Source organism: Sprattus sprattus, assembly GCF_963457725.1.
Source record: "Sprattus sprattus genome assembly, chromosome: 4".
In the NCBI taxonomy this organism is placed as follows: Eukaryota; Metazoa; Chordata; class Actinopteri; order Clupeiformes; family Clupeidae; genus Sprattus; species Sprattus sprattus.
Genome location: NC_137923.1, coordinates 21,883,036 through 21,900,913, shown reverse-complemented (window position 1 = coordinate 21,900,913; position 17,878 = coordinate 21,883,036). Strand labels below are relative to the sequence as shown.

Here is a 17,878-nt window from a genome sequence, read left to right as displayed (position 1 = left end):
GCCATATGTTCGCGCATCAAGACGAACGTTGATTAGTATGGAAATGGGATTAACTAACGGTTGCCTGCTTAACTATCTTCGTTAGCTAGCTTTGTGTTTATTATGCTCTCCGACTCATAAGAGATTGCCAGCGTTGGACTGTCATTTGACTTCAATTAAAGTCTGAAACGTCACAACTCATCACTAGGTAATGTAACCAAAATGAGTTTGCTTGTGCGATTTTGTTGGATGAACAGGTGAAGTTCTTCGCTATAAAATACCCACGTCGTACCCATGTTCTCTCCCATTCCTGTTATAATCTAGCTAACATATTCCACCTGTCAAAGGAACAACCAGTGGTACTTGTTCAATGTGTTCTTAGCTACGACCATTTTTATGATTTATTCTTGATTTATTCTTGATTTGTAAATGCCTCTACTCAGATTTTGTAGAAATCTGTCAAATGCAGGCTACAGTTTGCCAAATCATTCTAAATTATTTCCGCACGCTTTCGTATTATTTCATGGGGAGAGTATGAATTAAAAGCAGTTGGCAATAACCGTATTCAACTTTATGGAGCAGCAGTTGTTCATCTCCTTGTATCAATGTAAACACTTCCTCACGTTAGGTGACGCCTTGATGGAAGTAAGCCAGATTCTGGTGTACATCTGGAGTGGAGTTCACCCATGGTCAGTCACATTGAGAACACAGTAAAGCTGCTATGCGATGGAAGGTACCTTGTCAAGACCACACTCTTCAGTATCCCAGGGGACCGATGAAGAAGTTAGCCCCATATGCAACAATGCACAGGTACGAAATGCTATAGGTTCGAGGACATAGGGCGACTAGACGAACAGATTATGTTCGTAGATTTTAATTTGAGATAAGTCGTGTGCTGTTATATTGAATAGTGACTTGAGAGCCATGTCATAACTCATTTTGTGATGTAGTGACTATAATTGAATAATGTCACTAAATCCTTTCTTTCTCCTGCTAAAATACACACAGTTCTTTGAAACAATCTGCGCTATTTCCGGTACGGTTATAGTAATGTTGAAAGCTGTATGACTCATCAGAGAGTGTGACCTTAACACATGTACGCATAGACATCCTATTACGTAGACCAGGGGTGGGCAAACTTTTTGACTCGCGGGCCACAATGGGTTCTAAAATTTGACAGAGGGGCCGGGCCAGGAACAGATGGATAGAGTGTTTGTGTGAACTAATCAGTGGTGTAGTCCAGGCTATACGCAGGTATACGGAGGAGTATACCCACTTATTTTTCAGTCAGCATAGCGTATACCCACTTCTCAAAACAGAATATAGGAATTGCAAAATATTGCTTCTTTACCTAATAATAATTGACCATCACTGAGGCAAATGGAACAGAATCTGCAAATAGCCTGGCAAACGAATCAAACTACTGACAGAGAAGACAAATATAACAATTGCTTTCTATATTTTTATAGCAGTGAAATATTCTACATGTGAACAATTTGAAAATATGCATGACAAAGATCAAGCACCATTTTCTTTACCCTCCGTTCTCCTCCGTTCTCCTACCTTCATGTAGCCTGGATACCAGCCTGAACTCCGCCCACAAAATTTTTGGTCTGGAGATTCAGTCTGGAGTCGAGTTAGTTGGGAGGGTTTAAACGGCCCCGAAAAGTGATCTGACCATTCAAATTGTAAGGGCGGGCTTTATACGTTGATGGACAGATATAGATAGAATACCGGTATACATCGAACAAAGATGGCGCCGTCTCGGAAGCTTAGTGGGACATATTTTATATGATTTAAGCTATCTACACGACTTTTATATGTCTACATTGACTCGGTTAGTTGTGTATACGCAAAACGAGTGTTGCCCAGGATTATGGGTCTTAACTGAAGCACTCTAGAGCATTATTGATAGGTTATGCTAACGCGTAGAAAAAAAAAACATTCAAACGAATGGTAGCTTCTAGCCTTGAGTGCTAATTAAGTAACATCAACAGATATGACAGCGCATTCATTTTGAAAGAGGAACAGAGAAACGCGATCAAGGCATTTGTCGATTGAAAAGATGTTTTTGCCGTCCTTCCTACGGGATCAGGTAAAAGTTTAATCTATCAGATGGAAATACTACGTTGCTCTGATTGGTTCTAGGTATCCAATTCAGCGAAGAGGAATTTTCTTTCCTGGTTCGTTGAAACACGCCCCATAATCACAGCCCAATAGTCCGGTCTCAGACTCATATTCTGACTAGAATTATGAGTATGACATCGTCAGGCTAACCTTCATGTGCTGCATAACAGAAATTGCTGACAGAAAAGCAAATTATTCTGAGATGGCTCATGTTACCATGGAAACAATAAACAAAGCTAGCTTTGACCCACACATGCATTGCAAGATCATGCGCCATCTAGCGGGGAAATGGGGGCATTACAGGAGAAAGGTACAATTTAATTTAATAATATTTGGAGAAGTTCGGTGGGCCGGATTAAAAAGCTCAACGGGCCGTATACGGCCCGCGGGCCGTAGTTTGCCCATGCCTGACGTAACGCAGCATCGAACGTAACTGCCGACAGGCGAGACGAGACACAGGGCCGCCATCTTGGAATGGTGATACGTTATAGGATGTCTATGCATGTACCACTGATCTCAAAAAGAGATCAGTGGCATGTACGCGTTAGAATGCGTTGATGCGTAAGGGTTAACGGATCCCCATTCACTTTGAATGGGGTGACGTCATCCTTTGCCGAACTAAACCGAGCCGGATCCCCAAGTGAATGGTACTTGTGAACGGTGATTAAAGAATGAAGCAGTAGCCTACAGCCCATTTAATAGGGTTTACTTACACTATGATAAGCACACACCTCTTACAGTCTGTGTTGTGGCACTGTTTTTTTTCTTCCTTCCCCCCCCCCCCCCCCCCCTTTATCCACAAACATCCACTCCCTTCAATGCTGCTTACTGAACCGATGCCGATTGTCTGAATTACTGTTTAAACTGTTATGTTATTGTGTGCCATATCCAGTCACACCTCAACACAGACCAAGCGCTGCAGGTGGTGCCAAAGCGATCTGAGAGCCCTAGTATGACTGAGGAGACCGTCTTCATTCCACATTCTGTGACCTCGGTGGACGCCGGTACCAACACCGACCCACCAGACAAATGTTGCGAAAGACTGCAGATGATATGCCCCCCCAGGGGCATCATCGCTGCCCTCATAACCAAAGGTCGGTTGATAGGGTATGGTGATTAAGATAAAGGCAGTATTTATAATAGCAGCATTTTTTTTTGTTTGTTTTTTAGCAGAAGTTTACATTCAGCCTATGGATTGGTTATGCGTATGAATAAAAACATTTTAAGTGCTTTTTATTTTGGAATTTGTTTTCTCCTCAGTTAGGTCTTGTTAGCTGTTGTTGACTTGGAATGGAATCTGCTACTAACTGAAACTTCATGTGCTTGAAGCTAATACTACTTGTTTCACTGCCCACAGTGACCATGGCTGCTGTGCTTTTTGGGGTGGTTTGGTCCATCACCGTGGAGGAGTGTGAGCCAGGGGGCAACCTGTTTGGCATTGTTGTGCTCTTCATCTGCGCAGTCATAGCTGGCAGAGTTGTTGGGCTCATCCGCCTCCCAAAACTACCTCCCTTGCCACCTCTATTAGGTAGGTTCCATATCACTAAATAAACATTTCCTTTTCACCAGCTACAGTAAACAAAGGTCACAATGACCTTATCAGAGGAGCAATGGGCAGAAGGAATTAGTTTCTAGAACAGGACTCATTTTAGCCTTGTGTGTATGGTTGTTTACTGTACACTCCACTGTATCTGTTCGTACCAGCATGTACAAGTGTGTGTGTGTGTGTGTTCTGCCTTTATCTGAGTGAGGGTGAAACTTAACTTATCTTTTTGGTCTGTTTACTTTTCAAATAACATCTTTAATTTTCACTCTCACATGATGTGTTCCTTCTTTTAGACCAGATAGGCCCTGCTGTTTACTTGGCTTGATGGGTTGTGGTGCATTTACCACACAATATATACTTGTTGAATAGGTATTATCAGTATCGGTATAAGTCAGTCATTTCCTTAGTGCTTGGCCAAAGGAGCTGTGCTATGTTTCCCCTAGGCTCAACAATATGCATAGCAGTCAGTTAAGATCTTCAGTGATGTTAAAAAAAGCTGATGTGGGATAGTGAAGCTCTTCCAATAATCTGTCTGATGTGTTCTCATCTGATATTTAAGAAGTGTTCTCATTTAACATTCCAAAGGGCCACTTTTGATTTGATGTCTTTGGGGCTTAGTTGCCCAGGGTTACTGCAGTAAAGGAAGGCAAAGCTGGCAGGAATTTTTCATTGGCCATTTCATTCCTGACAGAGCTAAGTTTTGAGAAAGTTCAGAGTTCCCAGACATTCTGCATTATACGTATATTCTTTGTAGCTTTTTATGAGTCACTCTTATATTCCTGTGAACAGATATTGTTACACTTTATCCTTTCACAAAGTCATCAGTGCCATCAAACTGTGCTTTCACTACAAACACCTCCTGCAGATTTTATATGCTTTCTTTGGATTTTTGTGTCTGTGGGGTGATATCTGAGTAGGACTTCATAGTGTTGTGGGAATATTCTGAAATACTACGACTTGCTGTTTTCTCACCAGCCAGCTGCTCACTTTCTCTCTCCCTCTTTCTCTATGCTCTCTAGGCATGCTGCTAGCAGGCATCCTCCTCAGGAACATCCCTAAGGTCACTGATGCTGTCAAAATCGACAAAGAATGGTCATCCTCGCTGAGGACAATCGCCCTCGCTGTCATTCTGGCCAGAGCTGGGCTCGGCCTGGATGGATCAGTATGTCCATGTTGACCCTCCTCTCTCGCTTCTTACTTTTATAAGAAGTGTTCCTCCTTCGTTTAAGGGCTGCACTACTACATCAGACTTAGTTGTTTGTTGTTGTATCCATACAGTTTTGTCTGTATGGATTTTTTGTCTGACACAGATGCATGTATAGTCATGGGGAATTCAAGCTTCTGTGCTGCTGAAATAGTGGTATTTTGGTCTTAAATGGTGTTTGGTCCATGAAGGGTTCTGAACCTGCTGTTATGTTCTGTTCTGGTTTTCGTTTCATCAGGCTCTTAAGAAGTTGAAGGGTGTGTGTGTGCGGGTGGCCATGGGACCCTGCCTGATCGAGGCTGGCACTGTAGCTTTGGCCTCACACTTCATCATGGGACTTCCATGGGTCTGGGGCTTCATACTAGGGTACAGTAAATTACTTTAAAAAATTATAATAATAATAAAACTTCTTGAAATATTTTTTAGTCTTAACACATTTTGTTGACGTGAGATCTCTGATTGAGTGTGTGTTTTGTTAAAGTAACACTATTCAACAATTTGACACTTTTTGAGGTATGGGTTTATAGGCAACTAGTTTTGGTACCATCCTCAAATTCATTTTGATAGCATATGGCCATGTGAAGGACAGATAAACAACTGTGTCTTTACCATTAGCCATCCAGGATATGCACTATGTAGTTCTGTGTTTCCTGGCTGGAACACTTTGCAAAAATGGAAGAAAAGCTTTAACAGCATGTCATTGCAAGCTATACTGCCAAAAGACACCAGTTAGTGTTGGCAGGCTTCTGTCAGTGTCAACAGGGCTGTTGGTGGTGTTTGCAAGGTTTTTGTTTTTTTGTTTTTTTAGTTAGCATGCTAGTTTTGGAACAGATCTCCTTATTTCTGCTTTAGTATTCTGTGTATGTATGTGGGGGAAAAACCCTGCATGTACCGCAAGGGTTCTTAATGTGAAGCGAGTTGCTGATCCAGCACTATTGTCCTGTTGCGTGGCAGGTTTGTTTTGGGAGCCGTGTCTCCTGCGGTGGTGGTGCCTTCCATGCTGGTACTGGCAAAAGAAGGCTATGGCGTGGAGCAGGGGGTGCCCACCCTTCTCATGGCAGCAGGCAGTTTCGACGACATCCTGGCCATCACTGGCTTCACCACCTGCCTGGGCGTGGCCTCTGCCACAGGTACAATGATCGCCATGACTGGGACAAACCCTTCCCTATCAGTGAGGCCCACATGACTGGAACTGTACTAGCTACCAGCCTTTAATATGTCAGCTGAGGGTTGTGTATTCACTCAGTAAGTGTATCTTTACCAGGGTAGGTCAGCTGAAGTCCACATACTTAGTTTTTTTTGCAGTATTGCTGTGAATGCACACTAACAAATCACAATGGGAATCATAGAGCAGTCTGATCATAGTGCCATATTTAACTTAAACTATTTTTCTTAAACATTTTTCTCCAGGAATGATTCAAATTGTTATTTGGCATTACAGTAATTGTCATCCCACGTGTGTTTTGTTAAAGGGGCCGCCTGGTTTAACATACTGCGGGGCGTATTGGAGGTATTCGGGGGTATGGTGGCTGGAATTTTGCTGGGCTTCTTCCTGCAGTACTTTCCCAGCAAAGACCAGGTAAGGAATTTAGCGACGCTGATGATGACTGAGAACCTCTTCAATCTTGGCATTAAGACGCATGTAGTATAGTCATATGTTACATTAATGTGTGTGTTTTGTGTGACTGACGGAGATCCATTTGCAGTTTACCGTGCGAAAAGAGTCAGCATGCACATCACCATTTACCTCTTCATAGTTGGATTTCCGCCATCAAATATTTGCAAAAGCCCTTTGAATTGACAAATAGTGAGCCAATTTTCAGCAGTAGTGGTGAGGCTACTTTAGTTTTAATGGGGGTGAATGCAGGTGAATTGTCTTATCTTAAGCACAAGGTGGATGTGTGCCTTATTTCAAAGAGGAATGTCTGTTATCTGAATGTCATGTTTACTGGCATTAAACGTACATCTTAGTTGTATGCAGGTTTGCTGACCAAATACGGTTCAAGCGATCTCATCACAAAGCATCAAAGATGTGTTCACATGTTTTTGAATGCAGAGTTTGATGTGGATTGCAGCTTCTGGATAAAGTTATATAAAAAATGTATATAGATAAATATATTATTGAGTGTCATATACAGTCCTAGGTATCATTTTGTGTTGTATCCAATCCTCTTTTTCTTGCTTTCTCTGATGTAGAAACATGTGGTGATGAAGCGCTCCTTCTTTGTGCTGGGCCTCTCTGTGTTTGCTGTCTTTGGCAGTAACGTGGCCGGCTTCCCTGGGTCCGGAGGCCTCTGTACACTGGTGCTGGCCTTCGTGGCAGGAGTGGGCTGGGGGGATACAAAGGTCAGGTTTGCTCCACTCTTCCCCTACTGTGTGTGTGAGTGTAAGTTAGCGCCTCACTGACAGCACCCAGCTGGGGGGGAAAAAACATTAGACAGCTATACAGATGCACACTCAGTTAAGTCTTCTCTTTCTTTCCTGCTTTCTCTCTTTTTCTAAATATCTCTCTTTCTGTTCTAACTGTTCCACATTAACTTAAAAAAAACCTCACCACAACCAAATGGCTTTTTCAGTAAGTGTTGTCTGCCAGCAAGGTTCACTGCTAAGAGTTACCACCCATCTGCTTGCTGCTGTTTAATTTGTCTTCTAAATAGGTGTTCTGACCCCAAATTATATTTTTTTGCACTGTATTTCATTAACGGTCTTCTCTTCCATTTATATCCGAACAACCCAGTGTAACACGGACACTGTGACAATGCTTGTATGTTGTGTAGCAGTGAACTGAGCGAACTTCCAGTAATTGGATAAGAACATAGATTTTTTTAGTTACCGGTAGTCAGCAATACACAGTTACCCTGGTATCGGTGTTATTTATGAGGTCAATTCAGTTGTTAGTCTGCCAGGTTTATTTAGTGCTGTTGTATGTGCTTGTGTGATCTCACTAAGATTTACATTCTGTGCCACTCTTTTTCTAGGCTCCTGTTGAGGAGATAGTGGGCAGGGCTTGGGACATCTTCCAGCCTCTACTCTTTGGTCTCATAGGTACCGAGATCACCTTCTCAACTCTAGATGGCCACCGTGTGGGTAAGCACCCATAACTCGTACAGTGCCACTTTAAAGTATGTGAACCCCTTGAGCACTTAAGAGTTTTCTGTTGTTTTACCATTATTTTTCATTTTTTTCATCACCAATTTTCCATAGATGAAATGTCAGGTTTATGTTTATCATTTGCATGTAGTTGTTTGGAGGGAATTGTTTGAGTAGCCAAAAAACTACATGAAACATGGAATTAGTCTATTTCAAAAGTAAGTGAACCCCCAGCTGAATTGGTAAAGTCAAGCAGGTAACAGATTCGGTGAAACATATTTGGGTGCTTAATTAGTCAATTAAGCAAACCGATCAACTGAGACATCCTTAGGGAAAGGTTTGGGCAACACAGATTAAAAGAGAGAGGAAACCAACCAAACTACTGTAGTGCCAAGGTGTACCCACACAGATCAACAATGCCGAGAGGAAATGAGATATCCGAGAACATCAGGAAGAAGGTACTGACAGCCCATCAGTCTTGGGAAAGCTATAAGACCATCTCCAAAAGATTCCAGCTCCATCCATCCATCCAAGACAAATAATTTAGAAATGGAGGGCATTCAACCTGACCGCATCTCTGCCTAGAAGTGGACGCCCATCAAGACCATCACCAAGAAGCACCAGAAGAAGAATAAATCAGGTAAAAGTCAACCCACACATCACCTCTAAAGAGTTTCGGACCTCTCTGGCAGCATCTGGGGTAAATGTACATGGGTCTACAATCAGACGGAAATTGAATAGACATGACATTCATGATCGGGTTGCTAGAAGGAAGCCTCTGCTCTCAAGAAAGAACAAAACTGCCCGTTTCAACTTTGCCAGAGTGCTCTTGGATAAAACAAAGGCCTTCTGGAAGTCCCTTCTTTGGGCAGATGAGTCCGAGATAGAATTATTTGGTCACGATCAAAACCAACAATTTTCGTCCGATTGTAGACCCATGTACATTTACCCCAGATGCTGCCAGAGAGGCCCGAAACTCTTTAGAGGTGATGTGTGGGTTGACTTTTACCTGATTTATTCTTCTTCTGGTGCTTCTTGGTGATGGTCTTGATCGGCGTCCACCTCAAGGCAGAGATGAGGTCATTTTGGATGCCCTCCATTTCTAAATTATTTGTCTTGGATGGATGGATGGAGCTGGAATCTTTTGGAGATGGTCTTATAGCTTTCCCAAGACTGATGGGCTGTCAGTACCTTCTTCCTGATGTTCTTGGATATCTCGTTTCCTCTCGGCATTGTTGATCTGTGTGGGTACACCTTGGCACTACAGTAGTTTGGTTGGTTTCCTCTCTCTTTTAATCTGTGTTGCCCAAACCTTTCCCTAAGGATGTCTCAGTTGATCGGTTTGCTTAATTTACTTATTAAGCACCCAAATATGTTTCACCTAATCTGTTACCTGCTTGACTTTACCAATTCAGCTGGGGGTTCACTTACTTTTGAAATGGACTAATTCCATGTTTCATCTGCATTCATTTCATGGCTTCTCAAACAATTCTCTCCAAACAAGTACATGCAAATGATAAACATTAACCTAACATTTCATCTATGGAAAATTGGTGATGAAAAAAATGAAAAATCATGGTAAAACAACAGAAAACTCTTAGTGCTCAAGGGGTTCACATACTTTCGAGTGGCACTGTATGTTTAGGCTGTGAAGTTTGCTTGATGCTTCAAAGGTTAGGGTCTAAGCAAACTGATTGATCAACCACGACTGTAACAGAGGTTGTCCTGTCTGTCTGTCTGTCTGTCTGTCTCTCTCTCCCTCCCTCCACAGGTTTAGGTATTGCAGCTCTTATGATTGCACTGGCTGTTCGTCTTCTCTTCACGTTTATGATGGTGATGTGTGCAGGCTTCAATTTCAAAGAGAAGATATTTATAGCAATAGCCTGGATGCCAAAAGCCACAGTTCAGGTACAAATGGGATGTTTGGGACTATGCCAACTCCACCATACCCTTGATTGCATTTAAGTTAAAGAGCAAGACCGTCATAACATCATGCCATGAAGACAACATAGGGAGTCCAGTGGCACAGTATCACATAGATCAGACTCCCTAATCTGTGGAGACATGTACATGTTTTATATAATGCGAAGATGAACTTAATTCAGCAAGTGAGTGTGTGTGGTTAAGGCAGATTTGCTACTGTGCCTGCAGGCAGCAATTGGGTCCACGGCACTGGACATGGCTCGCAAAAAGCAGGATACCGAGCTAGAGAGCTACGGGATGGACGTGCTGACGGTGGCCGTGCTCTCAATCCTCCTCACAGCACCCATCGGAGCCCTCCTGATTGGCCTCTGCGGACCATTCCTCCTTCAGAAACCCAAGAACCCCTCTGCCTGGGGTAAACACCATTCCTCCCGCCCATCTATTTGTGTGGAGCTTATATAGGGCCTTTTTGCCTAACATGTGTCAATTGTGTTTGAAAGATTTGTTTTTACTATTATTAATAATAATTCATTAATTCAATAATTTTCTTTTGTAGTTAGGGCATTCCCATTTAACAGCTAACATTACATTACGTCTTAAATAATTAGGTAAATTCACATCACAAGAGAAAACTATTTGATATTATTTAACCTGCTTATTGCATTGTTCTAAAGAGGACACCAGGAGGCCCACTGTTACTACCATGCCACACATTAGGAGGGAATGTCGCAAAACTGATTCTGATTACACCTGCGTATTTTGCAGTCTTGACTGATCTGTTTTGTGCTCCAGGTCTGGGGGGCAGACAGTCGACAGACACCCCAGTCACTTATGAGAGTGCCATCTGATGTGCTCTCCACTGCCATGGAGTGGCTGGGGAAGGGGAGGTATGGCATTTGAATAAGTGACCTATAACACCAGAGGAAGAAGGAAGTGCAGGTTCCGGCAAACCAGTCCTTTGCCCAGGGGTTTGATTGGGCCTTTTGCTGACATGCTGCTGGTACGGGTGAATCATTGTGTATTTATAGTCCTGTAAATTCCAGCTTACAGGCTTCATAAAAGGCTTAGACACTGACCCTCATCTCATGGATCCACTATACACCATCCCTGCACCTGGCCAGTAACACAAGACTAATTAGTCGATATTCCCATACTGGGGGGAGATGGGGGGCATCTGATTTATTTTTCATTGACAAAGGGGGTAACAATTTTAAAATATCACCTTAAAAATCATTTTGGTGGTACACTGACTTGTAATACGGAGAATGGCGTCTGTGCCACTGCCACAGAATGCCTGGTATTGCACTATGTAACTCTAGGGTAGAGGGCGTGAAACCTCTCGCAATAACTACAAAATGTTTTAAGGCACCACATCTCTATGAAAAGTTTGGGAACCACTGCACTTACCTTATTTATGCAAGTGGATGCTTTGGAGATACACTGAGAGTGCAATATCAACAAAAAAACAATCAACCCAATACCAAACATTTTTTATTATTGTAAGTTTAGGTTTTAGTGTTGAATTGAAAGTGATTTCTAATGAAGTTTAGAATTATATTGCAAACTACTTCTGATATTGGTGAAAATTGGTTGTCGGAACAGTAGTGAATAAATTACATTTTAAAGGCTGATTATTTATCATAATATTATGGAGAATAGCCATTTTTGTCAAATTTAAGCTTTGTTTCCAACATTTTCTTTTGTTGAAAAGAAAGCAGAACTGGGTCATGACAGAGTTAAATTGCGGCCTTAATGTGTAACTGTTGTGGTTCAGGTGAGCCTTTATTTAAGATGCTTATCTTCCTTTACATTTCTCCATTGAGGTCAGGTTTTAAAAATATGATTCATTATTATTTGCTCTTTCATTGTCTTGACTAAATGTTTATGGTTTTGTTTGATTGGTGTGGTGATGATAGCTTTAATATGTTTTGTATAGTGAAAGTTGTAAAACCTCTATAGGGCTTACTGTGTTTACATGTGTATGCAAACTTAACATTTAAGACAATTATATTTTGTTCTATCGTGTGTTTTTTTTTTAAGTCGGAAAGATGGTAGTGAGAGGTACGTAGTCATTATTTTCCCAGATTGCATAACATCATCCAGATCATTAATTCATCCCATAAAATGGCATTCATGTACAGTTTGCAGTAATACAATAAAAAATAAAACAGACTAGAGAGAGAGAAATTGTCTGTCACTGTGTCCAATTCATTTTCAATGGCAACTGTGCTTGGATGGACACAATGGCAAGTAATGCACGTTGAATTTAGTTTGCCAACATATTTTGCATGGACAGAGAAGAGCGCCACGTCCACAGGATACTAAAGGTTATTTCCCTCCATTCCTCCTTCTTTGAAAGTGCATTTGCAAGGTCAGATTTGCAAATGATATGTAAACAAGATAACCTTGCTCAGAGGATGACATTGTTGGTAGTACTGTTGTATCATTTAAGATGCAGAGAACATATTTGCCTGCTCTTCTCAGAAAGAATAGGTCATTGCATCATAGATGTATTTGTGATCGGTGATGGAACTTGCACATGTTATACATTAATGAACATAGTCTGAAATCTGAATTAAAAAAGCAAATATTTATATAGCCTTTGATTTTTACAAAAGTATTAGAGCACATCTGATCTACATAGTAACCTGGCCATTGGAAATGCCTTAGCATAATTGATTCCCATAGATCATGTCAAAAATATTTAAGTTGGTGTCCTACAAACCAGTAGTTACTGAAGAAATAGATGCTTGCAATAGCAGTTGAATCCAGACTCTCAACACACTAAATGGCAAATGGAAAGTAGTAGAAAAGATGGCACAAAGTGTAATGTGATTTGAGGTTTGTCTGTGGTACACTCCTTGGTTATAGTTTAACAATTTCTTTGAATGCACAATATTGACAAATGATTTTCTGACCATTTAAGCAATACCTATAACAACATTAAGTAAGACTTGATTTCCAATGTAAAAAGTAATCATACACAGTTCACAATAACTTAAACATGCTGTGAGTTGAAAACAAAATAAAAATTAGATGCACAAATTTGAAAACTCAAACCTCATGCATGAACTGGGTTAATGTGTCAGTGACCTGTATCGTTTTAGATACCCAGTTATCAAAAACTGATTGAGTTGCAACTGATGGAGCTTGGTAAACCAGGAACTGAAGTCATCACACTCACAAACACACTCATTTGTAAATTCAAGTAGGACTGACTCTTACAGTATCCAGTCAGTAGGTGCTCCATTAAATGCTATTTTAAACTGTCTTGATTTAGTCATTGAATTTACTTCACGTTGATGGTGAATTTATGCTCATCATTTTTTCCCCCCGTCAAATAATATTGCACATTAAAACATTGAAACTTAAGGCATTAATAGAATGTCATACTTTCACAGAAATGGGTAAAAAATAAAAATAAAAAAAGCAGATGAAACTCAAACATCTAGGATCTTAAAAATCTATTTGTCCCAGATATCTATACTTTACCTAATTGAGAATAAGACAAAATGTCCCTTAACATTTAAACCCTTACAAAACATAATTGCCACAATATTATGAAAAACAGACCATATCTTTCACTAAATAAAGGCGATATAAACCTTTGAAGAAAGGCTCATCTCTCTCATGCGTACTGTAGGTCTATCCTCCCTTGCAGCAAAGCCAGGGATTATAGAATCTTCTTCTTCAGTACCAGGGGTCCAACATTGTCGCCAGTCAGCTCATTGTGCTTTATGTGGGATCTGTCGCAAACAGGAAACTAAAACAGGAACAAGGACAGCCTATTAAATGCTGATAAGACTGCCATACACAAAACAGGCTGCACTACCATAAGCCCTCGGGCCATGTCTCTCAGTCATCTTGCTCCCTAAATATCAAAGAACTTCGATAGATTGGATAGATGTCAAGGTCAGGTTCCCACACATTTTCACATTTAAAAACTTTGAAAAACCTATAGACCTATATGAGAAAATCAAATGTCATGACTTTTCCAAAACTTTCATTGAATTTGCTGAATTTCATTACTATTCCAGGCCTGGAAAATGGGATTTTAAAACTCCAGGATTTCCAAGACCATGAGAACCCTGTAAAAAAAGTATCTCTCTCACCGTCTTAGACCGCCAACACCTGCAGTAAGATTTTGTGCTACTCAAGTCCTCGATGTCGATCTCGTTGACCACTCGGGGGTTCTCCTTTTGGATTTTTGGGTTGATGATGCTGTCTTTCTGCTTCTTCTTCTTGGGAAGGAAGGGGCGGATGGTGAGGTAGCCCAGAAGGGCCAGAATGCCCAATAGAGGCAGCAGCCGCAACCACTCCGAGACTGGAGTAATGGAGAGAGTGTATTTAGGCAAGTCATATGTAAAAACATATGCTTTGATGTGGATTCAGACCAACACAATGCTACCCCAGAAGGTAGGCCCTGTGGTGATGGGAAAAACTAATATCTAGACTGCCAGTGTGAACCAGTTTTCCTCACAGCATCCTAGATCAAAGTTTGGCCTCAAAGCTATCTGACTTGTCTCTGTTTGAATATGTATAATCACTAAAGGTACATTTTTTTTAAATTACATGGTGGGCCAAAATGTTCCATGTTTATTGATGTGAAAAGGTTTATTGGTCAAGGCCTATTACAGATCCAGAGCTCAAACTCTGCATACAGTAGACAAAAGCTGAAATTACACATTCTAGTTCACTAAAAGCATTAAAAGCACCATATCTAAATCCAATAGAGAAGTGTTTTCTCCCTCAGTCAACACTTTCAAACTACAGAACCTCATCCATGCAAAACACTCCCAAAGCTCTTCCAGGCATTGCACTAATTGGTGCAGAAGCATGAAGCTTCTTGAGATTTCCTCCAGACATCCCAGCACGCTACAGTATAGCCTGCGTGTTTAATATCACCTCAGGGAGGGGTGTAAGGAGTTTTCTTTAAACCACATCATCATGTAGTATGTTAGTAAAGTAGGTCCTGCTCCAACTTGTGATTTGCTCTATTCGACCATATTAACTAGGTTTTTGTTTCTCATACTATAGGCCTACTTAACTAAATAGTGTTGAAAGCAGATGTGGTCAGTGAGTGCGAGCTTTTTTTTCAGACTCCACCAACAATGCAATACTGAAGACTAGAATACCTGCATTGACATGCAGCTATATTCCCAATCCAGGTCAGCAAACTCCATGGAGTGATGCCGTCAAACGTATGAGATGTAGGCTGTTAACCTTGCAAAAAGTCAAACGTACTGTCCTTGTCCCCGAGACAGCTGAAAGCATCAGACGTGGGTAGTTTATTTATTTTCTTACCTCGGAGACCTTTGTTTTAGATTTGCGTAAATCGAAATCAATTATTTTTACGCAGAATTTGATGATTTTCTTTACTTCCCTTAACTTTAACGTCACAGCATTTCAACCACATAGCCTACTATATGAACTCATTAGCTGCTAGCTACAATCTGTTAAAGCAGGCATGGGGGAATAGAAACAGCTGTGTGCAAGATATCGCAGGTTGAATGCATTAAGAAAGTATTCACATAACCTATATGATTCCAAAATGTAGGCATTATGAAGTATCAGAACAAGCAGACAAGTAGAGTATCTAGGAGTTGTGTTTGTCCGTGCCAAGCAAACTCTTTGCTTACCTGTTAATCTCGCAAAACCTCCTATTGTCTCTGGTAGGGGTAATTTTTTGAGGTAGGCTGGAAGCTGGATTTTGATTATCCTAGATATGGTTTCTAAAACCATCTTGAATGAAGAGGTTGTAGTAACACGAAGTTGGCTATTTCCTGGGGTACAACGTCAGTACGTCGTTTACCGAGAACGAACACTAGCCTATGAGCTTTGTAACTTCACTGGAGGTTTAGGTGGACGTACTTGTTACAGTGAATATGAAAGTCTTACGTACCGGTACGCAGGGAAATTGAACCAATAAGAGAATACAGAGTTGGGGCGATATGATTGGCTATTGTTAAGGAGAAGTTGTCTTCACGTGTAAGAAAGTTTTAAACCATTGTCATGGCACAAATAACATCGATGGCTCTCTACGGTAAAGAAAAAAAAAACTGTTGTGTATACCCAAGGTAAAATATATTTATTTAGCAGAGGCAGTTATCTAAAGTGACTTACACAAAATAGGAAATATGAATACTTCTCGCAAAACTACCAATGGTAACGACATTATGAAAAATGATAATAATACAAAATAATGATGAATATAATAATAATGGCATTGTTGCTTTGTTGGCAGCAGCCATTTATTATAGCAGACACATATTTACAACATATCAATGTCATATGTAATACTGCTGGGTCTCTTTATTCTTATGGGTTTATAGGCTGTTAGTCAGTCTCTGACTTCACAAGTTGTATTAAATACCCCCTACTGTGAAAATCTACTTTTTGTCTATATGGTGTTTATATCACACACAACATATCATGGGCGAATTAAGCAGTCAATGCCATGAGTATTACCACCTTGGAATTGCATACCAACGACAGTCACACAAACATGGAATCAGACCACCTGGGTTTCATATGTCATAAACCTATTGAACTAATCCTGTCAACTTGCCTGTCAGGAGGGAGGCTGGGAGGATGTAATGTCAGTATACATATATTACCATATTTCTTATGATGAATATATATATAGATATAATATATTTTATTCGTGGACAGCTGTCGCAAGATGGATATTTATTCACCTGTACAAGCACACCAACATAACATAGTTTGGTCTCCAGCTTCCTAGCTTTACTTAACATGCTCATTCCAGCATAGATCAAACAGGCAAGAGAAAACAGACATGTAATATATACATTAAAAATAATAAGTTAAAACCGTATCACACCTTTACAAAGCACACCAACAGAACATAGTTTGGTCTCCAGCTTCCTAGCTTCACTTAACATGCTAGCCCCCACATGTAAGGAAAATCATATAAACAATATGTCAGCAGGATATTTCTTATAAATAGTTCAGATATATTATACATATAATAATAATACATTTTAAGAGGATATATCATAACATAGATGCCTATTTTTAAAGGCAATATTTATTAGATTCATCTATCCCATTGAAACTCCACCATATACCTCATTCCAGCATACATCAAACAGGAAAGAGGAAGGGGGAGAGAGGAACCATACAAGGGGAGGCAGGGGGGGGCTAACAGAGACCCCCAATATCAGTGTGCTTGTGATATCAAAATAAAAGATAAAAAAGAAACTGAAATACAGGTTATTTGTGCAATTATTTAAACTCCCTTTCTAACCTGTCACATTTATTGAGTTCACCACCATTTCTTGAGTACTAAAACACCAATTACAATAAAACTCTTGAAACACTTTTAAGTAGGTTAGCACATATACTTATTTAGTTGATTAATTAATATACACAATGGCGCCATTGTATGAACTATGGCGTACACTAAACAATCTAGACAGATAACATGTAGGTGTTAATATTTATTTCACGCCATCTAGAAGGGGGGGATCACACTGTTGTTCAAACAGATGGGTAGAGAGAGGCACAGATGCAACAAGGGGACAGTTTAACATGCTTAATTTCTTAACTTGTGTCTTACCTCAAGAGGTACTGCACACAAATGTGTTTTGAGCTGTAAACTAAATTAGATGCCTGTACTGTGATGAAACAAATCAATGCTTTCTTTAATATTGAAAAAAATACAATTTGGATCAAATCTGCATTTGATGGGATTGGAATGATTCAACACGCCATCTACTGTTTAAAATCATCCAATGCCAATGCTGATGTTGAGATACCTTTTGGTACAACTCTAATATTAGACTCTCAGCCCCATGCCCAGTCTTTTTTTAAACAAAGTGGCTATTGGTATCCATTCCTTTGTGATAAGTGTTGTCGCCTAGTTCTGTGAATTTTGAAACTATTCTCACTTCATAGTCCACATGCTGCAAATGTATCATATGCAACACATTGCGGCTATCAGATCCTTAGGAGATCAATGTGTTTACTTAAGTTAACTTTTTATA

The 17,878-nt window shown here is 40.3% G+C and overlaps 2 protein-coding genes across 2 annotated transcripts; one reads left to right on the top strand and one right to left on the bottom strand.

Annotated features, from left to right (window-relative positions):
* Nucleotides 1–54: 54 nt before the first annotated feature.
* On the top strand, nt 55–11,973 carry LOC308363661 (sodium/hydrogen exchanger 9B2). Its single transcript, XM_080836486.1, has 13 exons — nt 55–187; nt 608–789; nt 2,999–3,200; nt 3,464–3,634; nt 4,672–4,814; nt 5,095–5,222; nt 5,811–5,986; nt 6,329–6,435; nt 7,053–7,202; nt 7,835–7,943; nt 9,718–9,854; nt 10,098–10,284; nt 10,662–11,973. Exons 2-13 carry the CDS (start codon nt 706–708, stop codon nt 10,715–10,717), a joined length of 1,650 nt encoding a protein of 549 aa, XP_080692612.1. The 5' UTR covers nt 55–187; nt 608–705; the 3' UTR covers nt 10,718–11,973.
* An 886-nt stretch (nt 11,974–12,859) lies between these two features.
* On the bottom strand, nt 12,860–15,647 carry cisd2 (CDGSH iron sulfur domain 2). Its single transcript, XM_080836763.1, has 3 exons — nt 15,509–15,647; nt 13,982–14,193; nt 12,860–13,632 (listed from the first exon to the last, which is right to left on the bottom strand). Exons 1-3 carry the CDS (start codon nt 15,609–15,611, stop codon nt 13,543–13,545), a joined length of 405 nt encoding a protein of 134 aa, XP_080692889.1. The 5' UTR covers nt 15,612–15,647; the 3' UTR covers nt 12,860–13,542.
* Nucleotides 15,648–17,878: the final 2,231 nt, after the last annotated feature.

Excerpts from the sequence above, each read along its gene's own strand:
- LOC308363661 (XM_080836486.1), top strand. The coding sequence starts at position 706 with ATGGAAGGTACCTTGTCAAGACCACACTCTTCAGTATCCCAGGGGACC. Across the intron at positions 5,987-6,328 it reads GGGCGTGGCCTCTGCCACAG|GGGCCGCCTGGTTTAACATA; the intron begins GTACAATGATCG and ends GTTTTGTTAAAG. Across the intron at positions 6,436-7,052 it reads ACTTTCCCAGCAAAGACCAG|AAACATGTGGTGATGAAGCG; the intron begins GTAAGGAATTTA and ends TCTCTGATGTAG.
- cisd2 (XM_080836763.1), bottom strand. The coding sequence starts at position 15,611 with ATGGTTTTAGAAACCATATCTAGGATAATCAAAATCCAGCTTCCAGCC. Across the intron at positions 14,194-15,508 it reads AGGTTTTGCGAGATTAACAG|TCTCGGAGTGGTTGCGGCTG; the intron begins GTAAGCAAAGAG and ends CCATTACTCCAG. Across the intron at positions 13,633-13,981 it reads GGTGTTGGCGGTCTAAGACG|TTTCCTGTTTGCGACAGATC; the intron begins GTGAGAGAGATA and ends TTCCTGTTTTAG.